Here is a 27,955-nt window from a genome sequence, read left to right on the forward strand (position 1 = left end):
GGTCCAGCGGCCGCCTGGACAGCGGAGGCCGTAGGCGGAGCTCACCCTTGCCCTCGGGGTACCTCGGGCTCCGCCAATCAGCAAGCGCCCTGTTGGCCGACCGCGGCTCCCGCGCCCCGCCCCCTGCCGCGAGCCTCTGCTTTCCAGAATCCAAGATGGCGGGATCCAGGCAAAGGGGTCCTCAGGCCAAAGTTCGGCCACTTTTCTGCGCCCTGCTACTGTCGCTTAGTCACTTCGTCCGGGGTGACGGCGTGGGAGGCCACCCCGGGTCCGCCGGTGCCGCGGGCACCCCAGCCACGCTGCCACATCGCCGTTTCGAATACAAATACAGCTTCAAGGGGCCGCACCTGGTGCAGAGCGACGGGACCGTGCCTTTCTGGGCCCACGCGGGGAGTAAGCCGGGGCCGAGGGCGGGGGGCCGGGTCCCATCCTCGCCTGGCGCCTCCTTCGCTTCGCCTTCTTTCAGCTGCACACTTCGTGCGCAGTGAAAGGGACCCTCTAGGTAGCCCCTCCTGCAGGTCGGCTCTGGGCCCCTAGGTCCCTCCACCTGCCCCCCAGTTTCCCTCCAGTCTGCCCCCTCCCCCCCTTTCCGCCGGTCTTCTCCTTGATCTCGTCGGTTCTTTCCGTTTGTTCTGAGAGTCTTTTGTTACTTACACTCCTAAGCAGTCACTTAAACTCGTTTCTGGGCATCACGTTTCACCCTGACGCCACGTCGTCCCCAGGGGAAACGTCCGGCATCCCACCCCTGGCTATGCCACCCTGAGACCTGATCACCTGCCTCTCTACCTCCTTTCCCGCTTCTCCTCGGCCTTCCCCTGCTTTTTTTTAAACCTTGTGTTAGCAATGGTTAATGCTCCAGATTGTACCCGATGCCCCCTGACGGTTCCAGAGATTATATATTTTGGTTTTATGGTCATTTTTTACGTTTTTATGTTTTTATATTCTGGCACCCTGTTGGAATGATACCTTAAAGTTGCCACTCTCAATGACTTGGTGTGGTCTTTGATCTTTCCTTTAATGCTCTGTATTAAATCATTATGTAACTGAATAGTCACACATGTCCCTTTATTTAGTAGACCAAGGGATATCTTTTGTATATTGTTTCAGAACTTGATTCTATCATTATTATATCTACAGCTTTTTTTAAAAAAAAAGTTTTTTGGAAAAATCAAAGTAATCTGCGCTCCGTGTTGTTTTATTCACTCTGTCTTTGGCATTATTAGTAGATAAGAGCTTGCTTTGCTAGACATTTACACATGTGCAAGAAACGAATCTGTACTTTAGTGCTGATGTGTCATTGCTGACTAAGGAGTCAGCCACAGCACTTGACATGCTGCCTCTGAACATTTGAATTCTGTCTTTGTTTGTAGTTAAGAAGTCATTTATATAAGGTTTGTATACATCATTTTAGGCTGTCCAATATTTGGAACAAAATGTTCCATTTCTAGAAAGTGATTATTGTCTAGGAAGCACACTTCTCGGAAGGCCCATTTCGCTGAAATTAATGTATAATTAAAAGGTATGAATTTCAATTTAACATAATGACCAAGTTATTAAGTATTTGAAGTAGAGTGCAATTATTTTGTTACTCAGAAGACATTAATTATGTGCCTATTCATCAAGGGTATGTTCCTGGGCATTTGTTATCAAGGTAAAGTTCTTAATACACAAAGATGATGCCAATGTACCAGACACAAGTTTTGGAGTTTTTTGTTTTTCTTTATGGAATGATGATGAATTTGTCAATCGTGGTGATGAATTTGTTCACCCTTTTCATTTCTGCATCCTTCCATTGCCTGCTTGCTCTTCCCTCATGCTTAGGCCACATAACCAGCTAATTAGCTGTGTTAATTAACTACCCACATTAGTTGTCTTGGCTTTCTTTACAGAGCCTATAACCAACTAAGTTTACTGCAGAAATGTCAGATAATGTATCTGGGTGAATTAAAGTTGTATGACTAGACTGAATTTGAAATAAAGGGATTAGTATATTGGCCATGACACCTCTATTGACACTGGGAATCACTGCTATAGGTATCCTTTGCTTTTATTATCACTGTGATTTTTATAGTTTCACTGTTTTCTTTACTCCATTGATTATATTTTACCTTTTCATTTTGCTCTGAGATTTGTTATTTAAAACAATTTTGAAAAAAAGAAACATTTTAAATTTATTTTAAACATGGCCCTTTACTCATCCCCAAATTAGGACCAAATTTTTGGTGTTTCTTTGCCTTAACTCTAATGACCTTTTGTACTGTCAGTACACATCTGTGGGTCCATAAGGGCAAAAAATGATAACAATTTATAACCCCTTATAAAGAGCTCTCAGCTCTTTCACCTTCATTCTGATTTAATCCTTAGTAGGCATGGCAGGTGTTCTCTCTTTTATAGATGCAAAAACTGATGTTCAGAAAGGTTAAGTTTCTTGAAAAAGGTTGCATAGCTAGTGTCAGACTAGCACTCTTTCTAGGATGCCTGCCTCCATCCCTTAAATGTTTGAAAGTGATGGTGACAAACAGTGGTTGGTGTTACTAAAGTATCTCAACTTGTCAGTGTTTTCTACACTGACAAAGAGACGGTACTTCCCAGCACGGATATCAGAACTGGTTAATATCTGAGAGTGTGTGCAAGAATTGTTCAAATTTAGGCCTGATCGTTGCTTTAATAATTATTTAGTCCAGTAATAGGAAGAGCTGCATTTATTGAGATATACCTCTGAGGTTGTTGGGGAAACTTGCCTATGATAAACAGCTAGTAAGTGGTGGAGCTAGGACTTGAAACTAGCTTGGAAATGGGAACCACCATTTTGGGGACCTCTTCTCTTTGAGAATTGCTGATGCTGAAGCACTATTCACTGACTTGAAATTCAGTTGACCCTCACCCTAGGAGAATGTATATATACACAAAATTTTGCATATAGCTTTTGGGGGTTTTATGGAAGTGGTTGAGCCCAGCCCCTTCATTTTACAGGTGAACATATGGTGAGCCCAAGAGGGTAAGAGAATTATTTGCTCAAAGTCATTCAGCTGACTTTGAATAAGTCAGAAATGAGACTAGGAATAAGTCTCTTGATTCCTAGTGGTATGTTCTTTTCATACTGTTTGAGCTTTCTAACATTTGTAAACTGATAAAACACATCGCAGTTTTTAAAAGTATTTGAAAATAAGAATCAAATATTTGGTTTGACTTTAGCCAAAATTTCCTCCCTCCTGCCCTTTGCATTTTTAGTGTATGGTTACAGCTTTAATTGTTTTTTTTCCAGAGATAGTTCACTACTCAAAAGATAAGAGGAGCTGTGTTAGAAAGCCCTAAAATTTTAAAATTGAAACTGTCAACATGAAATTTTTTCTGAACAAAATTATTGTACAGTTTACTAAGTTAAAATTAGATCTCTATAAGTATATGTAACAGTTTGGTGATGACTCATTGAGTTTTATCTAATTATAACTTAAAGTTTTTCTTCCTGATTTTTGTTCTAGATGCCATTCCAAGTTCAGATCAAATTCGAATAGCACCATCCTTAAAAAGCCAAAGAGGATCAGTGTGGACAAAGACAAAAGCAGCCTTTGAGAATTGGGAAATTGAGGTGACATTTCGAGTGACTGGAAGAGGTCGAATTGGAGCTGATGGCCTGGTATGATAATTTCTTTAACTTAGAAAATGTATATAAATGCATATACCACCAGTCTCTAAATGTTCCCTATTGCATATTTACAGGCAGTTTGGTATACAGAAAATCAAGGCTTGGAGGGTCCTGTATTTGGATCAGCTGATATGTGGAATGGTGTTGGAATATTCTTCGACTCTTTTGACAATGATGGAAAGGTATATTTGTTGTCAGGACTGTTACCTACTTTAATATATCTGCTAATAGTTAAGCTGTGAGAAATACAATTTACTTAATACTTTTGTAGCTTAACAGTAGAGAACTCCCCAAAGTATGATGATTAGTCTTTATGTAGCTGGGAATTTATACATTTAAAGCTATGTGTTCCTCATTTGTCATACTTCAACTTGAGATCATAACAGAGCCCTAACTGATAATTTTGCAATGCCCCCCTCCCTAGCACCTTGTATGTCACAGTGATTTTGATGGATAAGCATGAGTCATTTAGATGTAGGCAGTGAAACCATTAGTGTTTAGAGTCAACTAAACATTGTTTAAAATGTTTTTCATTGATTTCAGAGAGAGGAAGGGAGAGGGGGACAGAGATAGAAACAGCAATGACTAGAGAGAATCGTCAATTGGCTGCTGCCTTCACACCCCCTAATGGAGATCAAATCCAAAACCCAGGCATGTGCCCTGACGGGGAATTGAACTGTGACATCCTGGTTCATGGGTCAGTGCTCAACTATTGAGCCACACCATCTGTGCTATAGTGTGTTTTTATGAAAATACCCATGTTCATTACTACTACTAGCTCACAAGTTTATATCTCTTCCTGTATATTTTTTCTCTTCCTGTATTAATCACTCTTTCTGATCAACCAATTTCTCTCCTAAAACAGTTAAGAACAAAATATACTTACGAATTGGGAACAGTAACTTGTGTTTGAGCAGCCTGAAAATTTATTATCTTCATTTCAGCTGATTGTTTCTCTACTGGAGTCATTATCAACAATTTAAAAGAGAACTTTAATAAGTCCTTGAATGCTGAAGCCATGTTAGTCCTCCTGTTTTAGCTTCCACAAGTCCCACAGTTGTCCCATACCCACAGTGTGTCCTCAAATACATGTTGAGTTGATTATTCAAAGAGAAAACACGTCATCAGTCTTTATTGAGGTGTTAAGTGACACTTTCTGAATGATTGTAAGAGTTTACTAAATTTTTTCTAAATTACATAGAAATCTCTTCTCTTATTTAAAAATTTCAGTTCTAGAATATTAGAGATGTAAGAAACCTTATAGCACATCCAGAATGATCTGGAATTCGTTGACTAAGGACTTTAAAACAAACATATTCTCTTTATTTTTAGAAAAATAATCCTGCTATAGTAATTGTAGGCAACAATGGACAAATCCATTATGACCATCAAAAGTAAGTATGTGTTTTTTACATTATTCCTGATTTCAGCTTCTTTTTGGAAACCTTATAAAATATATTATTTCAAATATGAACATTTTCCAGATAAAATAAGATTGTTCTTTTTCTTTTTTTTTTAATTTAATAAATCTTTATTGTTCAGATTATTACAATTATTTCTCCTTTTTCCCCCCATAGCTCCCCTCCACCCGGTTCCCACCCCACCCTTTGCCCTTACCTCCCCCCACACTGTCCTCATCCATAGGTGTACGATTTTTGTCCAGTCTCTTCCTGCACCCCTCATACCCCTTTCCCCCCGAGAATTGTCAGTCCACTCCCTTTCTATGCCCCTGATTCTATTATATTCACCAGTTTATTCTGTTCCTCAGATTTTTAATTCACTTGATTCTTAGGTTCACTTGTTGATAGATATGTATTTGTTGTTCATAATTTTTATCTTTACTTTTTTCTTCTTCCTCTTCTTTAAGAATACCTTTCAGCATTTCATATAATACTGATTTGTGGTGATGAACTTCTTTAGCTTTTTCTTATCTGTGAAGCTCTTTATCTGACCTTCCATTCTGAATGATAGCTTTGCTGGGTAGAGTAGTCTTGGTTGTAGGTTCTTGCTGTTCATCACTTTGAATATTTCTTGCCACTCCCGTCTGGCCTGCATAGTTTCTGTTGAGAAATCAGCCGACAATCGTACGGGTGCTCCCCTGTAGGTAATTAACTGTTTTTGTCTTGCTGCTTTTAATATTCTCTCTTTGTCTTTTGCTCTTGGCATTTTAATTATGATGTGTCTTGGTGTGGTCCTCTTTGGATTCCTTTTGTTTGGGGTTCTGTGGGCTTCCTGGACTTGTAAGTCTATTTCTTTCACCAGGTGGGGGAAGTTTTCTGTCATTATTTCTTCCAATAGGTTTTCAGTATCTTGCTCTCTCTTCTGGCACCCCCATAATTCTGATGTTGGTACACTTGAAGTTGTCCCAGAGGCTTCTTACACTATCTTCATATTTTTGGATTCTTTTTTCTTTTTTTTTTTTGCTTTTTCGGTTGAGTGTTTTTTGCTTCTTTGTATTTCAAATCTTTGACTTGATTCTTGTGTTCCTCTAGTCTGCTGTTGGGTCTCTGTATAATATTTTTTATTTCAGTCAGTGTATGTTTAATTTCTAGTTGGTCCTTTTTCATATCTTCGAGGGTCTCGTTATATTTATCGGCCTTTTCTAGGATATTCTTGAAAAGCCTTATAACCGTGGTTTTGAATTCTATATCCAGTCATTTGTTTTCCTCCATTTCTTTCGTTTGTGATCTGTTTCTTCGTCTCCCCATTTTTCACTGCTTCCCTGAGTTGGTAGGGTAGCTTTGTGTGCTAGGTTTCCTGTATGGACCAGTGGGTTGGCCTCCCCAGTTAACCTGAGGTGGACACTCTTGGTGCACCCCTTTGTGGACTGTGTGTACAGCCTTGTTGTAGTTAAGTCTTGATTGTTGTTGGTATCACTGGGAGGAATTGACCTCCAGGCCAGTTGGCTGTAAGGATCAGCTGTGTCTACGCTGGGAGAAGTTCCGTGCTGGAGACAGCCTTATAGGATTAGCCTTGCCAGATTGCAAAAGCCTCTGTGCTCAGCTTGGAAGGGGTGGAGTCTCAGGGCGGAGCAGACAGTCTTGGCTTCCTGTCAGCCCTGCCCTTGCACGCGAGTCTCCAGACCTCTGCCTTCCGCGGTTCCCGAGTTTCCGCATTGCAGTCCAGATTTCCCCCGTAAGAGCGTGGGTCCCCAGGGGCTCGCCTGGAACTGTGGTTCAGTGCAGTCGGAACTGGGGTTCAGTGCAGTCAGGAGCTTCCGACTCCCTTCCGCTAGGGATAGCCCAGGGGTGGACAAACTTTTTGACTCGAGGGCCACAATGGGTTCTTAAACTGGACTGGAGGGCCGGAACAAAAGCCTGGATGGAGTGTTTGTGTGAACTAATATAAATTCAAAGTAAAGGAGCGGAGGGGAGAGCAAGAGAACCCTCCGCTCTTTCGGCTCCGCGGGCCGGATAGAACAGCCGAATGGGCCGGATCTGGCCCGCGGGCCGTAGTTTGCCCACGGCTGGGATAGCCTGTGGTAACCTCCGCAGTCAGTCTTTGTGCATACTCGTGCCTCCAGACCCCTGCCGCCGCGGCTCCCCCAAGTCTCCGAGTCTCTGTGTGCCTTTTCCTCTGCCTGACAGTCCAAACTGCCCCTGTATGAGCCTGGGTCCACAGGGTTTTGCCCGGAACTGAGGTTCAGTGCAGTCGGAACTGGGATTCAGTGCATTCGGGGGCTTCCTTCCCCCTCCCTTTCTGCACGCGCGTGTCTCCGTACCTCAGCTCTTTGCCGCTCCTTCTCCGTGAGCTTTCCTCTTTCCTTCTAGTTGTAGAATTTCCACTCAGCCAGCTTTCCTGTGGTTCTGGATGGTGTCCGTTCTGTCTTTTAGTTGTAGTTTTGAAATTGTTGTGCGGGGCAGCAGTTTAGGTGCTTACTTATGCCGCCATCTTGGTTTCTCCTCAGATTGTTCTTTTTCTTGAGATTTATTATATAACTTGGTGGAAAGGTCTTATTTTAATTTGGTTCTTCTTCGTCGTTGTTGTTGTTGTTGTTATTAATCCTCACTCCAGGATATGTTTTCCATTTTTAGAGAGAGTGGAAGGAAGGGAGGGAGAGGAAGAGAGAGAGAGAAGCAGACATCAATTTGTTGTTCCACTTATTCATGCATTAATTGGTTGATTCTTGTATGTGTTCTAACTGGGGTTCAAACCCCCAACCTTAATGTATCAGGATGATGATGATGTAGACCAGTGGTGGGGAACCTTTTTTCTGGCAAGGGCCTTTTGGATATTTGTAACATCATTCGAGGGCCATAAAAAATTATCAACTTAAAAATTAGCCTGCTATCTTTGGTCAAACAATTCACCCCTAATGCCTTGGCAGGGCCAGACCAAATGATTTTGTGGGCCGGATGTCCCCCTCCCTTGCTGTAAGCCAACTGAAGCTACTCGGCCAGGGCTGTATAATACTTTTAAAAGTTAATGAAATGTTCTTGGCTCTCAGTAATGCCTTTTATCATGTTTGTTTGTTTTTATTAAAAGGGATCTTTGATCTTTCAAAAATAAGGTTTGGAACCTTGACTAAACTAATGACTAAGAAATTTACGCCACCTTCTTCCACCTTAGAATTGCTATATTTTAAGATTCTTGGGGGGCTACAAAGCTTCTAAGTATTTAGTGTATTTGTAATGTGTGGGAATTAGGTGCCTACATTTTTTAATTCTACATATTTGTTGTGGGAGGAATTACCTTCTAGCCAGTCAATGAAATTGTAAGAAAAATTATTCATCCACATTCCAATTTACTGTTACCTACCTTAGTGACTTTTTTACTCTGGTAGATACCTATGGAGCTATTTATAATTTTTTAATATATGTTTTTATTGATTTCAGAGAGGAAGGGAGAGGGAGAGGCAGAGAGATAGAGATAGAAACATCAATGATGAGAGTGAATCATTGACTGCCTCCTGTACACCCCCTAATGGAGATAGATCAAACTCAGAACGCAGGCATGTGTCCTGACTGGAATCGAATCCTGATCTCCAGAGTCATAGGTTGACACTCAACCATTGAGCTACACTGGTAGGGCCTGTGGAGGTATTTAAATAAAGGTGCCAGACCTTCTTGTGATTCTGATTCTGCACTAGGGTGAGGACTTCATCCCAACCTCATTGAAGAGTAGTGTCTCTTTGCCCTCGCTATCAGCACATGCTAACAGTGGCTCCTCATGTTGTCCAGAGACTTTGTCTTAACTTAATACTAGTTTAATCTTCCTAGACATGAATTATTTTAAATATGAGTTTTTAAATATTGAAAAGCTTAAGTTTCTTTTTGTTTTCCTTTCCCTCGTACTATAGTGATGGTGCTAATCAAGCTTTAGCAAGTTGCCAGAGGGATTTTCGTAATAAACCCTATCCTGTCCGGGCAAAGATTATATATTACCAGAAAACATTGACAGTAAGTACCATGTGTTTAGTGATAATCAAATGAACAGTATTCTTGTATGACTTTTAATTTTGTTTTTTTTTTGTTTGTTTGTTTTTTTTCAAATTTTTATTAAGGTATTATATGTGTACATATCTTACCATTGCCCCCCCCACCCCGCTCCCATACATGCCCTCACCCCCCAATGTTTTGCATCCGTTGGTGACTTTTAATTTTGAATCTTTGATATAAATTAATGCATTTAAATTTGGGTATTGTTCATGTACTTATCAATGTTAATATGAGAAAACAGAAGTGGTTTCAAAGCTTGATGAAAGAGGTCATGTGTTGTAAAACCCGGCCTCTAGGTTTGCATTTAGTCAGTAAATATTTAAACATCCTATTATGTGCCACACGTTATATGCATATCCAAGCCTTCAGGATACAAATATAAGTAAGGCAAAGATCATTTTCTCCAAAGAGCTTGTAGTCTAATGCAGGAGACACTTGTGTGCATTACTATACTGTGTGGTGATTGCTCCAACACAGATACCCCTTAAAGCAGCGGTCGCCAGCAGGTGGTCCATGGACCACAGGTGGTCCGTGAGGTCTGAAAGGTTGGTGACCGCTGCCTTAATGGATCAAGAGTGTAGCTTAAACAAGTTCTTCAGGTTTCGTGTTGTTTATATCATAAGAAACAGTTTAAAGCAAGCATGCCTCATTGACATGCTTGGTTTAAAGTTTTAAGAAGGAAAGTGAAATGATCAGATATGCAATTTAGGAAGAAGACTTAGGCAGCAGTGTTCTTACTACGGTATTTGTGATAGGAGCAAAAGATACAATCATTTAGACTCATTGACTTTTAATGGGCCATGCCCTATACTTGATACTTTACATGCAGTTTCTCATTCTTTCTAACAGCCTTATGGGGTGGGCACTGCCAGTTACATGGGGTAGTTGAATATGGGAGGTTTTAAGAAGTTTAGACAGTGTTATACCAAATAAGTAGCAGAACTGATTTGAACCCAGCAGCCTCTTAACTGTAAGACTGTGCTTGTGGTCTGAATTAAGAAGAATGATTAGGAGGTAGAGACAGACTATAGTGCTGAGTACTAGTTTGCTTGGGGTAGAAGGGTGAATGCAGTTGTGGAGTCAGAGACAGTTCCTGAATTTGTACAACTAAGTGGGACCATTAACTAGCCAAGAGTGGCCACTTGTTTCTGTTTGAGGGGGAGTAGGAAGGCCTAGTTTTGCAAAGTTCTGTCAGTGGTGGTAAAGATTAGGTCACCCAGGGGAAATGTTACAATACTCTGTCCAAATTTTTTGGCAAGATACTTGTCAATATGAAAGGTCAAGTTCCATAAAATGCTGCCCTAGCTGGTTTGGCTCAGTGGATAGAGCGTTGGCCTGCGGACTGAAGGGTCCTGGGTTTGATTCCAGTCAAGGGCAACCCGGGTTGCAGGCTTGATCTCCAGTAGGGGGCATCCAGGAGGCAACCGATCAATGATTCTCTCTCATCATTGATGTTTCTATCTCTCTCCCTTCCTCTCTGAAATCAATAAAAACATATATGTACTAGAGGCCTGATGCACGAAATTCGTGCACTGGGGGGTGTCCCTCAGCCCAGCCTGCACCCTCTCCAATCTGGGACCCCTCAGGGGCTGTCCCCTGTGGGATCAGGCCTAAACTGGCAGTCGGACATCCCTCTCACAATCCGGGACTGCTGGCTCCTAACCGCTTCTGCCTGCCTGCCTGCCTACCTGATTGCCCCTAACCGCTTCTGCCTGCCAGCCTGATCCCTGCCTGCCTGATTGACACCTAACTGCTCCCCTGCCAGTCCGATCGCCCCCAACTGCCCTCCCCTGCCAGCCTGATTGCCCCCAACTGCTCTCCCCTGCCAGCTATCTTGTGGCAATGTGGGGGTGGCCATCTTGTGATGACATGAGGGTGTGAGGGTCAATTTGAATATCACCTCTTTATTATATAGGATATATTTTTAAAAGTTCTATATAATGCTTCCACTTTTAACCTCAGTGACTCTTATTTGGGTGAGGCTGGTGATGGGGTTGCTGGAGCCCAAGGGTTTTGAGAAGGCTGACTACTGCTTGATTTGGGTCATGAGAAGAGTACTCATGTGTCAGGTTGATTCCTGTGCTTAGAATCCCAAGATTCCTTTAAGACATCTCATGTCATTACTTCAAAAATAGTGTCTTTTTAGTGTTTTCATTTTCCATTGTTTTTGTCAGTATGACTTCTGTCACTTCTGTTTTTCTGCTAACCAAATAACAGTCCAATTACCTCCCTAATTTAATGAAGAGCTCACTATTTGCTAATAAGGTAATCTAATTTTCAACTAGCTATGGTAAAAGTTGTAAATGCAACCTGTTCTTTTGAGCTCTGTCACTGGGGTTTCAGAACAAGTCTGATGCCTCTTTTGTGTGAACCATTCAAAGAAATCATGGTTCCCTACGAATTCTTGAAAAAAGGTGAACCATATTCTATTTTAGAAAGATTTTCATGGGAAATGGTTACATTTTTTTCCGTAAGCCTTTGGCACATAGTAGGGCAAAAGTCATTTTCTTAAGTGAAATAATTACCAAAAACAAGTGAGGTTTTTTTTTAGTAGACAAGGGATTACCCTTTATAATAGTGAGAGGAAGCTGATAGCTTTTTGACAATTGGTTATTAGACCAAATATAAAGATCAACTAATATTAGACATAAATTGACTACTTGAAATCCCTTTTACAATGTCTGTTGTAAAAGCTGTAGCTACTGTACATCTCTCTAGGTAATGATCAATAATGGCTTCACACCAGATAAAAATGATTATGAATTTTGTGCCAAAGTGGAAAATATGATTATCCCTGCACAAGGACATTTTGGAATATCTGCTGCAACTGGAGGTCTTGCAGGTAAATCTTGCCATCTTTAACATTAAAAGTTTGTGAATTGAGTTTTGTTGGGAATAGTATATTTTGGAGATGTGTAGACTTGTTTACTTTTAACCTTTAAGACTAGGTGTAAGCTTCCCATAGCCAACAGGGCCAGACTTTTGGTCTCTTGGGACTGCTTATTTTCTACTTAGAGTCTGCAGGGATACAGTTGGCTGGGGCTACATACACTGATGTAAGTTAGAGCATCAGTGCGGGCGCCGTTTCATAGTGAAGGAGACATTTAAAGTTGAAGATATAAAGATTAATTGCCAAATATTTTAGGATCCTGAGAGGTGTCACTACACGTTTACATGAATTTGGTATCCTGAGGAAATATTACTGAGGACTAAATGTTAAACAAGATGTATTTACCTTTTTTTCCTATGTGTGATCATAAATGAACTTACCATTTGACATTAATACCATCTGGTTTATATGGTATGTTATATAATATTTTTATTATTTTCAGATATATGAATTGTTCCTTACAGCAACACAGGGAGGGAGAGAAAGACAATAGATTTTTACCTGATTTTAGATGAGTTTGCCAAATCTTGAATTAAAGGACTTTCTAAATATCACATGGCCAGTAACGGTCAGATCCAGGCAGGATTTGGTTTATATTTCTGACTCCTCTGAGTCCAGGGCTCTATTTCATTGCATGACTGCTCCTGAAGTTACCTAACCTACACTGTACTATTACAGTTTTCTCTTTAATCTGGCTGTATATCTAGATCTCCATCATAGTGGCAGAAAGCTTCAAGATTGCTGCACAGTTGGAATTAATTGCTCTTGCTTTGTGGATGTGACTAGCCAGGATTGGCATTTCAGTTCAATCTTAGGAGGTTTGATCTGTTAGGTCCCTATTTTCAGCTTAAACAGCTTGAAATTAATTTTATCTTTTATATAAAATAAAATTGTTAGTATCTGCTGTGTGCGGGAAACAAATATGCATGCTGTATAGAGGAATCATATTATCTAAATTGGGATGCTTTGAGAGTAAAAGGAGATGCTCTTAGTAATGCCAGGACAATGTGGATAAATCAGGATACTCCCTGTAAACCAGGACAGCAGTGTCAGGGTTATAACTAGAAAGTAAAGCACAAAGTGGTAAGTGCTATAAGGCAGGTAGGTAGAGACAGACAGGTACAGGAAATATGTATAGGACAGGATTTTGTCTTACTTGACTGGGACATATAGTCCATGAAGGTTTATGGGAAAATATGGTAGGATATTGGTGCCAGGGTTAGGAGTTTGGGTTTGATTTGACCCTTCATTTGTTTGTTCATTCCTTTATAAGACATCTATTAAACATGTTTTATTTTAAACACTGCTAAATGTTCTGGTTTAGGATTGAAGAAAGTGAATTTTGCTTATTTCTAATGTAAATTTTTCTGATGAATTTTTGTCTAAGCTCACAGAACACCATTGGATTTACCAAATTAGAACTAATTTTTAGTTCCCTCACTGATTATTATTTTTTAAAGCAATAACTACCTAAAGATTTATAACCATAAAAATAACCTATTATGGAACTTTTTCCAATTTTTTTTTTTTTAATTTATAGATGACCATGATGTCCTTTCTTTTCTGACTTTCCAATTGACTGAGCCTGGGAAAGAGCCAGTAAGTATAAACAGGTTTTCAAAAAGTTTATTTTCAGGTTAGATCTAGATAGGCAGTCAGATTAAAGAGAAAATTGTAACCTGAAAACTTTGGAAGACTAACTTAGGTTTGGCTCTTGTTTCTGCCAATTACTGCCATCTGACCTTTGAGTTATTTAGCATTTCTTCACTGGTAAACTGAGGTGTTTGTATTGGCTATCTCGGGATGTCTGTAAGCACTAAATAAAGCAATGTACTTCTGGCAAGCTCTCGATGAATGGGATTGGCTGTTAGTATTTTTTGTTGGAATTATTAGTAGCAACAATAAATTAAGAACATTTTCATGTTAACCTTTCAACTAGTGGTGGAGTAGTTAAAATGAGAAAAGGACATATATTGAGGTTTATTGTTGTCAAATTTTTTTAATGATTTATTCTTAAATTCCAAAAAAGCCTACACCAGATAAAGAAATTTCAGAAAAAGAAAAAGAAAAATATCAGGAGGAATTTGAGCACTTTCAACAAGAACTGGATAAAAAAAAAGAGGAATTTCAGAAGGGCCATCCTGACCTTCAAGGGCAACCTGGTGAGTTGTAGCAAAGCTGTCCTCAGGACTGCAGCATTGGTGGTGGCCTGTGTGTGCCCGAACACTTTCATTCTTCTCATCCTCTCTTACCTGGCACCTGCCAAGTCATTTCCAGAAATAATCTCTGAGCAAATCTTCAGTCTTTAGCAGGGGTCCTCAAACTTTTTAAACAGGGGGCCAGTTCACTGTCCCTCAGACCGTTGGAGGGCCGGACTGTATTTTAAAAAAAAAACTATGAACAAATTCTTATGCGCACTGCGGGCCCGGGACGAGTCGGCTGCTAAGCAGGACAGGCAGCGGCACCCGGCGGGCCAGATAAATGTCCTCAGCGGGCCGCATGTGGCCCACGGGCCATAGTTTGAGGACGCCTGCGGCTTGGAGATTGATGTTTTCACCAGTCACAGTGATGTAGTGCAGTGGGCAGTAAGGACTCCAGCTGTGCCATAGATCAGCAGTAACCCAATGCAGTGACCCAATGCAGTGTAAGCCCCATGAGGGCAGGGACGTTGTTGTTTTTACTGCTGCGTCCCCTAAACCTAAAAAGCAACCATGTTGACCTAGTAGTTGAAACTCAATAAATATTTATTGAAGGAAATTGGCTAAAGTTGATTTCTTGCCTCTTAGTGGCACACAGTTACCTTATTTATACAGAGAGAATACTTGAAAACTAAACTATTGGGAGAGTAGTGTGAAATGATTATCTAGCTCTCTTCCCCTTACTATGCAACTGAATTCTGGACTTTAAAGGTTGAAAATTTTAAAATACTTGTCTAAGCCACTGTAATTAAGAACCTAAGTGTGCTACATATCAAAAATAAAACATGCCAAGGCCAAATAGAATGACTTTATTTTATTTGCTAACTTTTGCTCTCTGAATTGTTCCCCATCAGCACAATTGAACTGTTTGTAGTGTGTGATTCCTAAGTGACCAACAGTATGATTCACACTTAAGTTAAAAATAAGATACAAATTTTACTCTTTTCTCAGATTTGTTTTAAGTATCACGTGTTTAGTGAGCATATCTTGAAGCTTATTGTAACGTGTGGATGAAACTATTTTCAGTATGGTCAAGTATAAAAGGAAAATCAGGCCTTCTTCCCTCCATTTTTTAATCTTTTACACACAAATTTTAAGAGTATAGTTTGATGAATTTTGACAAGATGTGAATACCCATTTCACCATCACCAGATCAGTACACAGAATATCACCCAGAAAGTTCCCTCCTGTCTCTTTCAAGTCAAACCCCCTCCATAGAGGCAACCACTATTCTGATTTTATTAACATAAATTAGTTCTGCCCATTCTTATAAATAGAATCTCACAGTACATTTGAAAGAGAAAATGATTTTTAGGTGAAAAAAGTCAGACTGAATTTACAATAAATGTTCAACCACCAGACATGACAAAAACAAATAATAATTTAATCATGATAGAAATTATCTGCATATTCACTATTGGGGAGATTATACCATTATACCACTATGTTGGTAATTTTCTAATTTTAATATATATTGATACCTTGGTCACTTACCATATTTTGAAAACTACATGTGCATAAGTGATTCTAATAATTTTAATTTGTAATTTCCATTTCAGCAGATGAAATATTCGAGAGTGTAGGAGATCGTGAGCTGAGACAAGTCTTTGAAGGACAGAATCGTATTCATCTTGAAATCAAGCAGCTGAACCGACAGTTAGATATGATTCTTGATGAACAGAGAAAATATGTCTCTTCCTTGACAGAAGAGATCTCTAAAAGAGGAGCAGGAATCCCAGGGCATCATGGACAGGTGAGCTTTGAAATATGCAGATATGCCCTAGTTAGTTGGCCTGATGGAGAAGAGGTAGAAAAGAAAGGCTACTGTGCTGTATGTTCCTATAGAATGTGGATTATTGAGCTGGCTGCTCATATTTTGTTTTTCCTCCAGATCTCTCAGCAAGAACTGGATACCATTGTGAACACTCAGCATGAAATTCTGAGACACGTAAATGAAATGAAGTAAGTATACAATACTAATGTCTTGGTGTTAGGTGCTATTTTTATCCTAAATTTGTGACTTCTCTAAATATTCAGGCACATTATTAAGGTTCCTGAGTGAGGGTAAGAATCATATTCTAGATTCATTTTATAAATACTAAAGTTAATGTAAAATACAGGAACTTTTGACATTTAGAAACTACAAACATCTAAATTTTTTAATTGTTCTAAGCTAGATAAGAAAAAAAAAAAGCTGTAGCATCTTTAAAAAAAAATAAGTTTGTCTTAGTTAGTTGACACAAGGCAGACCTAGTTATACATAAAAAGAATATGGGTAGTATATAACAACCCTTTGAAAACTACTAGAGCAGTAAGCATGCATACCATTGTAGGACTGAAGTATAAGCATACCTGATGCAAGAACTTATACTGGAATGAAAGCATTTTAAAGGAAATATGCTATGTGTGACTACCTCTTTTTCATTCCATCTTGTATCCTAAGAGAGACTGGACAAAGAGTTGGAGCAGAGAAGAGATACTGTGTCCTTATTACAGTGAATGATAAGTTTCTAAAAAGGATCCACTTATACAAATAATTAACAGCTTTCAATGCCAGGAGCAGAGAAACAGCCAAAATGTCATGTTTCATAAGCTAATACTTTAGAGCACTGCCCCAACTAATACAACCCTTGACAAACAGGAATGTCAAGGTGAGTTCTTTAGGATTAGAAAATTAAACAGGATTAGGTTTAATAGAAGGTGAAACTATCAAATACCTAGACATTAAAGGCAACCCAACTTTAACAGCAAATTTGTATTTTTTTTTTTCAGTTGTACTGTTTAGCATTTAAAAAAATCTTCAAGTTGTTAACTCATGATTAAAATATATATGATGCTAAATGAATAGTTAAATACTTTTAGAAATAGACTGGTTCATGTAAAAAAATTGTTTACTTAATTGATTTAATTTTAGTGTGCACATAAGTGGTTTCAAATTAACACATATCCGTGTGAGAAACACATTTACTGATGGATTTATATAAAGTTTCTTTTGCCTCTAGCCTTATGGTATCTAGTTTAATTCTCTTCTTCCCCACTCTCTTCAGTATGTTTATGATATTTGTTTATAATACAGATAGACTTTTTGTTAGTGGTTGTATTCCTCCTACATCTGGTTGATTTTAATTGTTTATATTTTGGGTATATGAATGGTAAATGAATACTATGGTTCTAAGAGCCATTGATATTTATTGACATATCATTCCCTCTTCATCACTACTACCTCTTTCCCATTCTTCCCTTCTTTTCAGCCCTTTCACACCCACCCTTGTTGGTGACCCATCCAATTAATTTCTTGTTTGCTCTTCCTGTACTTCTTCTGCACATGTGTGTTTTCTTAGGTTTTCTTCTTTCTTATGTGTATGGTAGCACACTCTAGATATTCTTTTCGTGCTTTGCTTACCTTACTGAACATAATGCTAAGAACATCTTAAGATTCAGTTAGTGCTTAGTAAATCCTAGCCATCTGTTTGTATTGTCCATGAAAGCACTTACTTAGGGTAATTAGCAGTCCTTGTAAACTCCCACTTACTGAGACCAAATGTCATGTATACAATAAGTTAGTGTAAAAACTGAACTCAAATTTCTGAATTTGTCCTGTAGAGCTTTTTCTTCAGAATTAAGTTTCAGAAAAAAATTTAAAGAGATAGAAAATATCTGCCTTTTATGGTGAGTGTGGTTTGTGTCTTTATGGATTTTCATTTTCTTAGGGAATCATAGAATTATAGTTTTAGCAGAAACATGGAGTTCAACCCCCTTCGGTATACAAAAAGAGAAAACAAAAAGTTCCTGAATGATAAAAGATCACAATATGAAAATAGAGTCAGAATTAACTCTCATTATCCCTTCATTTTTAAATGTTATCCTATATAATAAAAGAGTAATATGCAAATTAACCATCACTCCGCTACACCCACAAGCCACGCCCACCAGCCAATCAGGAGTGAATATGCAAATAAACCCAACCAAGATGGCTACGGCCACAGAGAGCAGGAGGGAGGCTTGCGTTTCCCTGGCAATGGAGGAAGCCAAGCTTTCCACGTGCCCTTGCTGGCCCAGGCCTCCACTCAAGACTACAAAGTTTCAATGATAGAAGATACATAAATCCAAAGAGAAATGGCAGCAGCCACGGAGCTGGAAAGAGCAGGAGGCTAGGGTTGCCCGGTGATGGAGGAAGCCAAGCTTTCCGCACACCCTGGCCGGCCCAGGCCTCTGCTTAAGGCTACAAAGTTTCAATGATAGAAGATACATAAATCCCCAAAAAAATGGCTGCCGCCACAGAGCAAGCAGAAGACTTGGCTCCGCTCCAGGCAACAAAGTTTCAATTGTAGAAGATAAATAAACACCAGATCCCAGGGCCTCCACTTGGGTCGCCAGGGGGCGTGGTCGGCCTGCAAACCACCACAGGCCCCTCGCCCAGGCCGCCCCACACCCCAAGGGAACCCCCACCCTGATCCAGGACACCCTTCAGGGCAAACCAGCTGGCCCCCACCCATGCACCAGGCCTCTATCCTATCTAATAAAAGAGTAATATGCAGATTGACCATCACTCCAACACACAAGATGGCTGTCCCCATGTGGTCAAAGATCCTGCCCCCATGTGGACACAAGATGGCCACCACAAGATGGCCAGCAAGGGAGGGCAGTTGGGAGGGACCGGGCCTGCAAGGGAGGGAAGTTGTGGGTGATCAGGCCTGCAGGAAAAGGCAGTTGGGAGGGACCCAGGCCTGCAGGGGAGGGCAGTTGGGAGGGACCCAGGCCTGCAGGGGTGGGCAGTTAGGGGTGACCAGGCCTGCAGGGGAGGGCAGTTAGGGGCAAACAGGCTGGCAGGGGAGCAGTTAGGCATCAATCAGGCTGGCAGGGGAGTGGTTAGGGGGTGATCAGGCTGGCAGGCAGAAGCGGTTAGGGGCAATCAGGAAGGCAGGCAGGTGAGCAGTTGGGAGCCAGCAGTCCTGGATTGTGAGGGATGTTGGACATCCCTCGAGGGGTCCCAGATTGGAGAGCGTGCAGGCTGGGCTGAGGGACATCCCCCTCCCCCGTGCACGAATTTTGTGCACCAGTCCTCTAGTTTCTAACATATAAAGCCTTATAGAAATTTTCAACTCTATTCACTTTCAACAGTTATTAATAACCTGATGTTGTCAGCCTGAGCCATTCATGATAAAATGCCTTATCAACTAGTCTAAGTTTTAGTAGCTGTTGATGGCCCTCATCTGGATCCATCATTTCATCAGAGGTTGAGGAAGGCTGACATTCCCATTCTAAAATTTCCTCTCCATTTAAAAAGAAGAATTTCCCCCATCACTTTTTATCCTGAGCTACTTCCGGAGAGACGAAATAAATACTTGATTCTTTCTCACCATTTTTTCAGGATAATGAGTCAGTTCACTGGCAGTCTTCAAGATTAAGTGATGAGGTAGTGAGGGGTGGTTTTGTGTTTTGTTTTTCAACTCATGGATTTATCATGTTTTGCTGTTTTGAGCCACTAGTCTTTATAACTAACTAGAGGCCCGGTGCACAAAATTCCTGCACTTGGGTTGTGGGGGGGGGTCCCTCAGCCCGGCCTGCACCCTCTTGCAGTCCGGGAGCCCTCGGGGGATGTCCAACTGCCGGCTTAGGCCTGCTGCGCTTGCTAGCCATGAGCCCGGCTTCTGGCTGAGCAGCGCTTCCCCTGTGGGAGTGCACTGATCACCAGGGAGCAGCTCCTGCATTGAGCGGGATCAGGCCAAAACCGGCTCTCTGACATCCCCCAAGGGGTCCTGGATTGCGAGAGGGTGGGGCCAGGCCAAGGGACCCCACCAGGGCACTATCGTGGCCAGGGAGGGATGTGGGAGGGCTCCAGGGTGTGTCCGGCCCATCTCACTCAGTCCCGATCACTCAGTCCCAATCGGCCAGATCCCAGCAGCAAGCTAACCTACCGGTCGACTCTCTGCCCCCGGTGGTCAGTGCATGTTATAGCAAGCAGTTGAGCATCCTTAGCATATCATTAACATACTACGCTTTGATTGGTTGTATGGACCACAAGATGACCGGACACTTAGCATATTAGGCTTTTATTATATGCGATGTTCAAATTGTCCCATCTTTGTCCACTAGTGCCCCCTTCAAGTTAGCTTCAGTGTCCTTTCAGCACAGCCTGGTCTTCGGTAGCTTCCTTCCTTTCCAGTATAAGTCTTTCCAGGTTTCTCTTATACATTTCTGGGAAGAGAAATAGCAAAAGGCATTTTTCTTTGGAGCCCTGGTCTTTGGAGCCCTGGGCAATGTTGTTTATAGGCAGTCAAGTGCTTATTGCTACTGGATAGTCATTGCTTCTAGGCCTTTCCAGTGGACAGAGTTACAAATGTTTTTTTAGCTTTGCCATTTGTATGTGGTAGCTTGTGTCCTTTGTTAATTGGTTATATATTTTAAATGTTGAAGGTATTAAGTGCTCTTTTTTGTGAGTAGACAGCATTTAGCATTTCATGTTTGCCTCATTTATTGTGTACCTATTGCATTCTAGCTACCGTGTTAGACTTTTCACAACATGTTCACATATTCTTTTAGATTGCTCTTAATTATCCTCTTCTGTACCTTCAGTCTATCCCTGTAATATAATACTTAAGCTGCTTAGCAATCTGTCTTCATTCTTGATCATCACATCTCATTCAAGAGACTCACCACTCTCCTCAAGCCCTATGACCCAGACCACCACTGAAGCTCTCAGTGGTCATCTTGATCTTGCATCTGAATAGTGGAATCACATTTTACATTGGAGATTATATTCTGAAGTCAATGTGTGTAAGGTGAAATGTTGTATAAAGTCAAAATTACCCTTCAAAAAGATGACACATTGAATACTACCACACCATTGCTCAATATGCTAATCAATCAAATTTTCCTTCATATTTGAAACAGATGCCTCTTTAGTTGAGTTCTAGTTGAGGCAGTAGATTTGTACATGGGGGCTATCTGATAGAATTTCGAGGAAATAGCCAGAATTACATCTGACTTAGGGGTACCAAGGGGTCCCTAGGTTCTATGATTTGCTAGAAGTACACAGAACTCAGAAAAGCTGCTATACTCACAGTTCTGTTTTATAACAACAAAAGGATAGAATAAAATCAAAGGAAAAAGGTAAGTAGGGTAGAGTTGGAGAAACCAGGTACAAGCTCTTAGTTGTTCCTGTCCCCAGTGGAGTCCCATGCACAGTGCTTGTTCCTCTCAGGAGTGACCTGTGACATGTTGAGTGAGGAAGCTCGCCCTAGCCTTGGGGTCCAGAATTTGTATTAGATGCCAGTCACCTAATCATGAAGCACCCATGTGACTGACCTTAACTACTCAGTCTGCAGTCACCCTAGAGGTCAAACTCATATAGCACCTAAGGCTCCAGGCAAATCACATCCTTAACATAAACTATGTGGTGGGGTCCAAGGCCCCAGGTAGACAAAAACACTCTTACCATGCAGAATATTCCAGGGGCTTAGGGGTTACCTCCCAGGGGCTGGTCAAGGGCCAGTTCTGAAAACCTTTGGGGTGTGCAGGGTTAGTTCTTTACTGCCCAACATTAAACATCTAGAAAGATTTGAATTCATTATGTTATATAATATCCATTTATAATACTGGTTTTAACACAAATTGTTTAGTGTTATTCTCTATGTGATTTGATAAGCTTTTGTAAAAAATAAAGGCATAATGTTAAGTTACAGTTTTATAAATTATTTTCCAATGTTGGAGATAATTCTGTTTTCTCAAATATTTATATTCTCTATCTGTGTTTTTATTATCTGAAATATTGAGCTTGGAAGTGTATCTAATCATTTGAAAATCTGTGATGGAAAAAAGTCATCCCAGTGATTCCATTGTCTAAAGGGATTTTCTATTCTAGGAATTCCATGAGTGACACCGTCAGGCTTGTCAGCAGCATCCAGCATCCTGGGTCTGCAGGGGGAGTGTATGAGGCCACCCAGCACTTCAATGACATCAAAGAGCACCTTCACGTAGTGAAGCGGGACATAGAGTCCCTAGTGCTGCGGAACGCGGTGAGCTCTCTTCTTTCTAGCTTCATAATGACCAGCCTTCTTTAGGAAAAGAAGGACATACATTCTGTTCTACTGAAACTATTTTAACTTTTTAGTTAATATTCTTTTATAATACAAGTGGGCAAAAGTAGGTTTACCATTGTGAGTACTCCAAACAGTTTATTCTTGTGTTACTTTTTTTGGTATTTATTATTAACCTACTCTCTCTCCCCCCCCCCCATATTAGATAGAATTGTTCCGTATGTCTGTAAGTTCTGTATCATACTTCCATAGTGTATTGAATAGAATTTTTTAAAATTGATTGCTATTCCAATTAGTGAACTATCATAACCTCAGACTTTTTTTTTTAGATTATTTTCTGTAAGTTTTCTTTTAAAAATCGTTCTTGTTTTCAGTAATGATATCTCTCAGCAACTTTGAAAAGATAAAGGTCTCTCTTGACAAACTCTTAGTCTAGACTGTGCCAGGTAATCCGGATTTGTCTTTCAGATGTTAAGGAAGTACAGATCTAAAGCTGATAGCAGCTTTCTCTAAGCAAGATTCTTCTTTTTTTCAGCTACTTTTCCTGTCTTGTTTCATTTTTAAAAACTTTTTTGTTTGTTTTTGTTTATTAGGTATTTTTATAGTGTAAGCCCCCTACATTTTTGGAGATTGGCAATAAATATTAAAAATAACTAACATTCTTTTGAAATGTAAGATGCATAAGAGATAATATTAGAAGACAGATCCCTCGTACTTTTTTTTCTTAATTATTGGCTTTAAAAGCCCTTACAAAATTCACAAATGCTGGTAGCATTTGCCTCTTCCCCTTCAATTTTCCAAATGTGGCTTAGTAGTTTTCTTATTGATCGCTACCTCTCATCCTACGCATTATTATCTAGTTCCTTAATTTTGTTGGAGATTATTTTCCCCCCACTTGAGCCTTTGTTGGAAGGACCAAGTTGACGCTGTGGGTGTTATATATACGTACTGAAGAACTTTGTCCCATCCGTGTAAGCGTATTGAAAACAAATAATCTTAGAAGCCATTCTGTCTACATACTTTGAAGGAATCTTTGTCTCTGATATTTAATTATCTACTTATAACAGAAGGAATACTCATGGAAATAGGAAAAGAAACATTCTTTTTTATTTTATTGATTTTACAGGGGGTGGGGAGGGGAGAGAAGCCTGGATCTATCGTTCCACTGATTTATGCACTCATCGGTTGCTTTTTGTATGTGCCCCTGACTGGGGATCGACCCTGCAACCTTGACATATTGGGTCAATGCTCTAAACACCTGACCTACCCAGCCAGGGTGGGAAAAAACATTTTTCAAAATACTAACTAGTAATGTCAAATGCTTGAGAACTGCAATAACGCCATTAGATTTGTCAGTAATTCATTGGGAGCGTAGCCATGTGATTGTCTGAACCAGAGCACTTTTGAGAATGGTGCTGAATGCTCTCAAGTGTTCTAGTTCAGACAATTATATGATTACCCTGTTGAAGGTGATGCTATTAAGAATTCCTCCAGTACAGCAAGCGCCAGCTGGGAGTGCCAGGTCTCTGACCTTCAGGGACACTAAAATTACTGTCACATGATGAAGCTGGGAGCCAGGTGGCAGTGAGATAGTGACTGGACCGTGAAAGGTGGAGGCCATCCAGTGTCAACTACTCTTTCAGAAAGTTTGGTGGTGAAAGTTAAGGGGATGGAACATATTTATAGGATGAATAATTGAAGATTCTTGAGTTTACACAGTATACCATGAGTTTTATAAAGACTTCACATTTCTTTTTCTAAAATACTAACTTGACTAATTATAATAGAGAGTTCTTTGCCTTATAGCCATCAAATGAAAGACCAAAATGCCCAGAACTACCACCATTTCCATCATGTTTATCTACGGTTCACTTCGTTATATTCGTAGTGATACAAACGGTGCTATTCATTGGTTATATCATGTATAGGTAAGTCTCTAAAATTTGACCCAACATTTTTGTGTTTAATTTGAAATACTCAATGAAGTTTTCCATGTTCATAATAGAACTTCAATGCCTATAAATTAGGTTTTATACATAGCAAATATTTCTAGTCTATTTCAGTTCATATGGGAATGCATGTACAGAATGTATACTTAATGTATTTTATACTTCAAAAGATACTGTATATTTTAATTTTAAGCAGTCCTATTTCTTTCCAAAGTTAAAGTATATAAAAATTCTTTGTTTTTTTTTTTTTTCTTTCTCTTTCCTTAGGACTCAGCAAGAAGCAGCTGCCAAAAAATTCTTTTGACCACCATTTTCATATGTGTACATCATGTATGTATGTACAAAATGTTGTCTTTTTGAGGGACTGTATTTAAATTGCTTCATAGGCTAAATTATTAAATTTTGTATAAAATAACTTTAAACACTGATTTGCAGTAAGAATGGACCGCAAAGACAACCACATGTAAATTTGTGCATAGTACATAAAATCTATTTAAATTTCTCTGAATTTCTGGCCAGTAGAATATAGCCACTAAACAGAATATTGATAAATAAGAGGAAAAATAACAGAAAATGGGACAACCCCCAGATAAGAAAGATACCCCAAGTCTCAGGTGTTGGGGGTTTATTTAATATAAACACACTTCTCTCCTGCCCCCCCAAATATGAGGTCTAAGAGCTCCTCCTCATGATTATTTTGTAGGTCTTTTTTAAAGGTCAGAATTTCCTACTCTACGACCCAATCCTCACAATCCTGTAATCTAATTCTACTCCCTCTGAAATCAAAGAATATGTTGTCTGAGAGCATTAAGATCTAGATAATATTCTTCATAATGTTCATTGAAGTATTTTTCCCTCTGATTATCAATTATATATTTCACCTTTAAAGGAAATTTTGGGAGAAATTAAGAGCTGCTCTTTGCCTAAAAAAAAAAAATTAGGTGAATGCATTCCTCTGATAATAGTTTTTATGGGTATTTTGCCTGGTAATGTGTTCATTTCATGATCACTCATATGCTTGAATGTCTTTATTCTAACTGTGTCAGTTCAGTATCATGAAAATGTTTGCATTTGTATTTGTCATTTGAGGAACTTCTCCCCTTCTATGCAGCTTGTAAATTCAGCTCAGGTTGTATGTTTGGAGGATATTTTAGTTCACAAAACCCACGTGACATCCTAGTTTACATTATTCCATACAGCCTGGTGTTGCCGACTCTGCATGCTTGTGTAAATCCAAGGAGGCTGGGCAGGAGCAGTGTTAAGATTTTTGAAGGCAAAATTTGAGAAATAGAGTTAATACTTCTGATTCTTCGTTTAGTGCCAGAACTGAGGATATTGTGAAGCACTTGTTAGTAAGCTTGACCTTGAAATGTCAGAATGGAAGGGGTTGGTGTAGACTTTGTACAGAATCCTGGGTATTATTGAAACAGTCTGTCAATGACATTTTAAAATGCACTTTTAAAAAAAGACTAAAACAAAATAAAATGCACTTCATTTTCACAGCTGATGTAGACTTATTTTTGCTGTCTTCAAAATACTTTTATCTCTTTTAGCTAAAGTGGTTATCTTTCGTTTGTCCAAAATAACATTGTTTTGTAAAGTAGTGCTATTTAATTCTTCCAAACCATCATAAGTTTATTCTGAAATGTCATTTACAGATTGAACTGACTGCTTAAAATCTATACAAAGACTCTGAAGAACTCTACATGCTATCAATACCTAACTTGAGCTACATATGCAAACAGTCCTAACATTGCTTTTTATATTAGCATTTCCCCTAGAACACTAAACGAGAATATTCTAATGATTACTGACTCACTTCAGTCACTTCAACGTAGAAAATGCTTCCCTAGTGCTTTTCCTGGTAGTGTTAACATTTTTAATTCATGTTTGAAAGACATCATCATCATCACAGAATTTACTCTTATTTCATTTAAAAAAAATTAATACCTTCAGAAGAGTGTTTAAGTTTGTAGACTATGTACTGGGAAATCCTCTTGAGATAAAAGGCTTCCAAATATTCAGTATTACAAATCCATGGTCACACGTGCCTGGACTTAGTGAGGAATACCAATCTATGCAGTGTACATTGTCAGCCTGAAATTCCAGAGGAGTCATTCTCACCATCCTAATAGAAACAAAGACAGCTATTATGAAAGATCTACTTAGTAATTTAATTTGCTAAAAATTACTTGGCAAAGCAGTTTGCACAGGTGTTGATCATATTAATTGAAATTTGTTTTATTTTCCTCAAAACAATTGACTTGAGCTCATTTCTGAAGAAAAATGTATTTGCTCTATGGAAAAATCAGTCACTGCCAGGATTCTTTCATTTTTGTACTGTTTTTGTATAATTGAATTTGTTAACTTGTCTCACACCAGCAAGTATTTTACAGGTGCCTTGGATTAAAACAAAATTGATTTTTAAATTTTACTGTAAGTCATGCTTATGATGCCACTTTTAAAAAAATGCAATTACATAATGGTTGACACCCTTACTTAATGTGCCTATTTGTGTTCTAATTGTTTAGATGTTTTATGCAGCTGGAAACTTTCCTATGAAACCACAAACAATAAACCATTTTTTTTTTGTTACGTATTAAAGGGATATCAGTGTTTCTCACAGTGTGGTCCATGGACCTTAGGGTCCTGGAGTGCTTGTTAAGTATGCAGATCCCAGGGCTCCATTCCAAACCCAAACTCAGGGGTTGGCTTCAGAATCTGTTTTCAACAGGCACCTCAGGTGATTCTGAGCACACTGATGTTTGAGAACCACTAAGAAGGGGAGTGGAGGAAAATGAGCATTGTTTTGTTGGCTTAAAGCTGAGCTGAGCACATAATATAACTTGTGTTATCAATTATATTAGCAATGTGCACTGAGTCTTTTATACTCGCAATTTACTTAACGCTCTTTTTACTGAAACTCTTGGTTTAGTAGAGCTACAGATTGCTGCCTGTAGCTCTTCGTACTTTAGTTGATGGCTTTTAAACTTACAAAATCATTTTCAGATCATGGTCAAGCCATGAAAACTCCCATCTTCATGTCAGCCTGCTAAAGCTTTTTGCATTCCTGATTGCCATTTTTGTGACATTTTATCTCAGACAATTGTACTTTTTGATAACTTGGGGAAAACAGAAACTACTTGAATAAGGGATTGCCAGGTCCGCTGCATCGCAGAGACACGGTGTCTGTAAGGAACGTGACAGTTGTGAATATTCAGATGTGATATCTTTTCCTGCCGTGTGCTTTTCACAGGGAGATCATGAACAAGTGATTATATTGGGGATTATTTTATTTATACGATCTAATGTGAAATCACCACTTGCAACTTTTTAGATCTGTATGTTGCCTGTTTAATGTATTTCTTTTAAAGTTTAAAAGAATTTTCTACCCACTGTTAATTTTAATTGGATAACATTTTGTCAAGTGTTGTTTTTTTTTCTGATTGTTATTGATGCTAGCTGGAATTCAAGAAATGACATTGACCTTATTCAAATAAAGAAATATTTTAGTAAATTTACTTTTTCCTTCATTGTTATCCAGTAATCGGTAGCTATTTATTTTCCAATAGGCCCTGATTTGTGATAGTATTTCATTTATGATGCACTGTGTGCTCAGCCCTGGGTGGCGTACCATCTGCCGAATCAACACTTGGGAGCATAAGAAGAGAGGTAGAAATGGTAATGGATAAATGTTAACCCTGCTGATAATGAAAAATATAATTAAAACAATGTATTTGATGTTTTTACTTTTAATAATCAAATACTGGTAAAAGTATAATTAATCTGAAACTC

The 27,955-nt window shown here is 39.4% G+C and overlaps 1 protein-coding gene across 3 annotated transcripts; it reads left to right on the forward strand.

Moving 5' to 3' along the window:
- Positions 1-27,949, forward strand: LMAN1 (lectin, mannose binding 1). Of its 3 annotated transcripts, XM_080684734.1 has the most exons (14): positions 1-393; positions 3,483-3,637; positions 3,721-3,828; positions 4,979-5,040; positions 8,946-9,045; positions 11,803-11,926; positions 13,515-13,573; positions 14,004-14,136; positions 15,732-15,925; positions 16,064-16,134; positions 22,037-22,190; positions 24,018-24,139; positions 24,428-24,490; positions 27,733-27,949. In XM_080684734.1, exons 1-13 carry the CDS (start codon positions 156-158, stop codon positions 24,462-24,464), a joined length of 1,557 nt encoding a protein of 518 aa, XP_080540860.1. In that variant the 5' UTR covers positions 1-155; the 3' UTR covers positions 24,465-24,490; positions 27,733-27,949. The 3 variants fall into 3 exon arrangements, with proteins under 3 accessions (XP_080540860.1, XP_080540859.1, XP_080540861.1); XM_080684733.1 differs by lacking the exon at positions 27,733-27,949 and having other exon boundaries at positions 24,428-27,677; XM_080684735.1 differs by lacking the exon at positions 27,733-27,949 and having other exon boundaries at positions 15,735-15,925; positions 24,428-27,677.
- Positions 27,950-27,955: the final 6 nt, after the last annotated feature.

Source organism: Plecotus auritus (genome assembly GCF_963455305.1).
Source record: "Plecotus auritus genome assembly, chromosome: 8".
Taxonomy (NCBI): Eukaryota; Metazoa; Chordata; class Mammalia; order Chiroptera; family Vespertilionidae; genus Plecotus; species Plecotus auritus.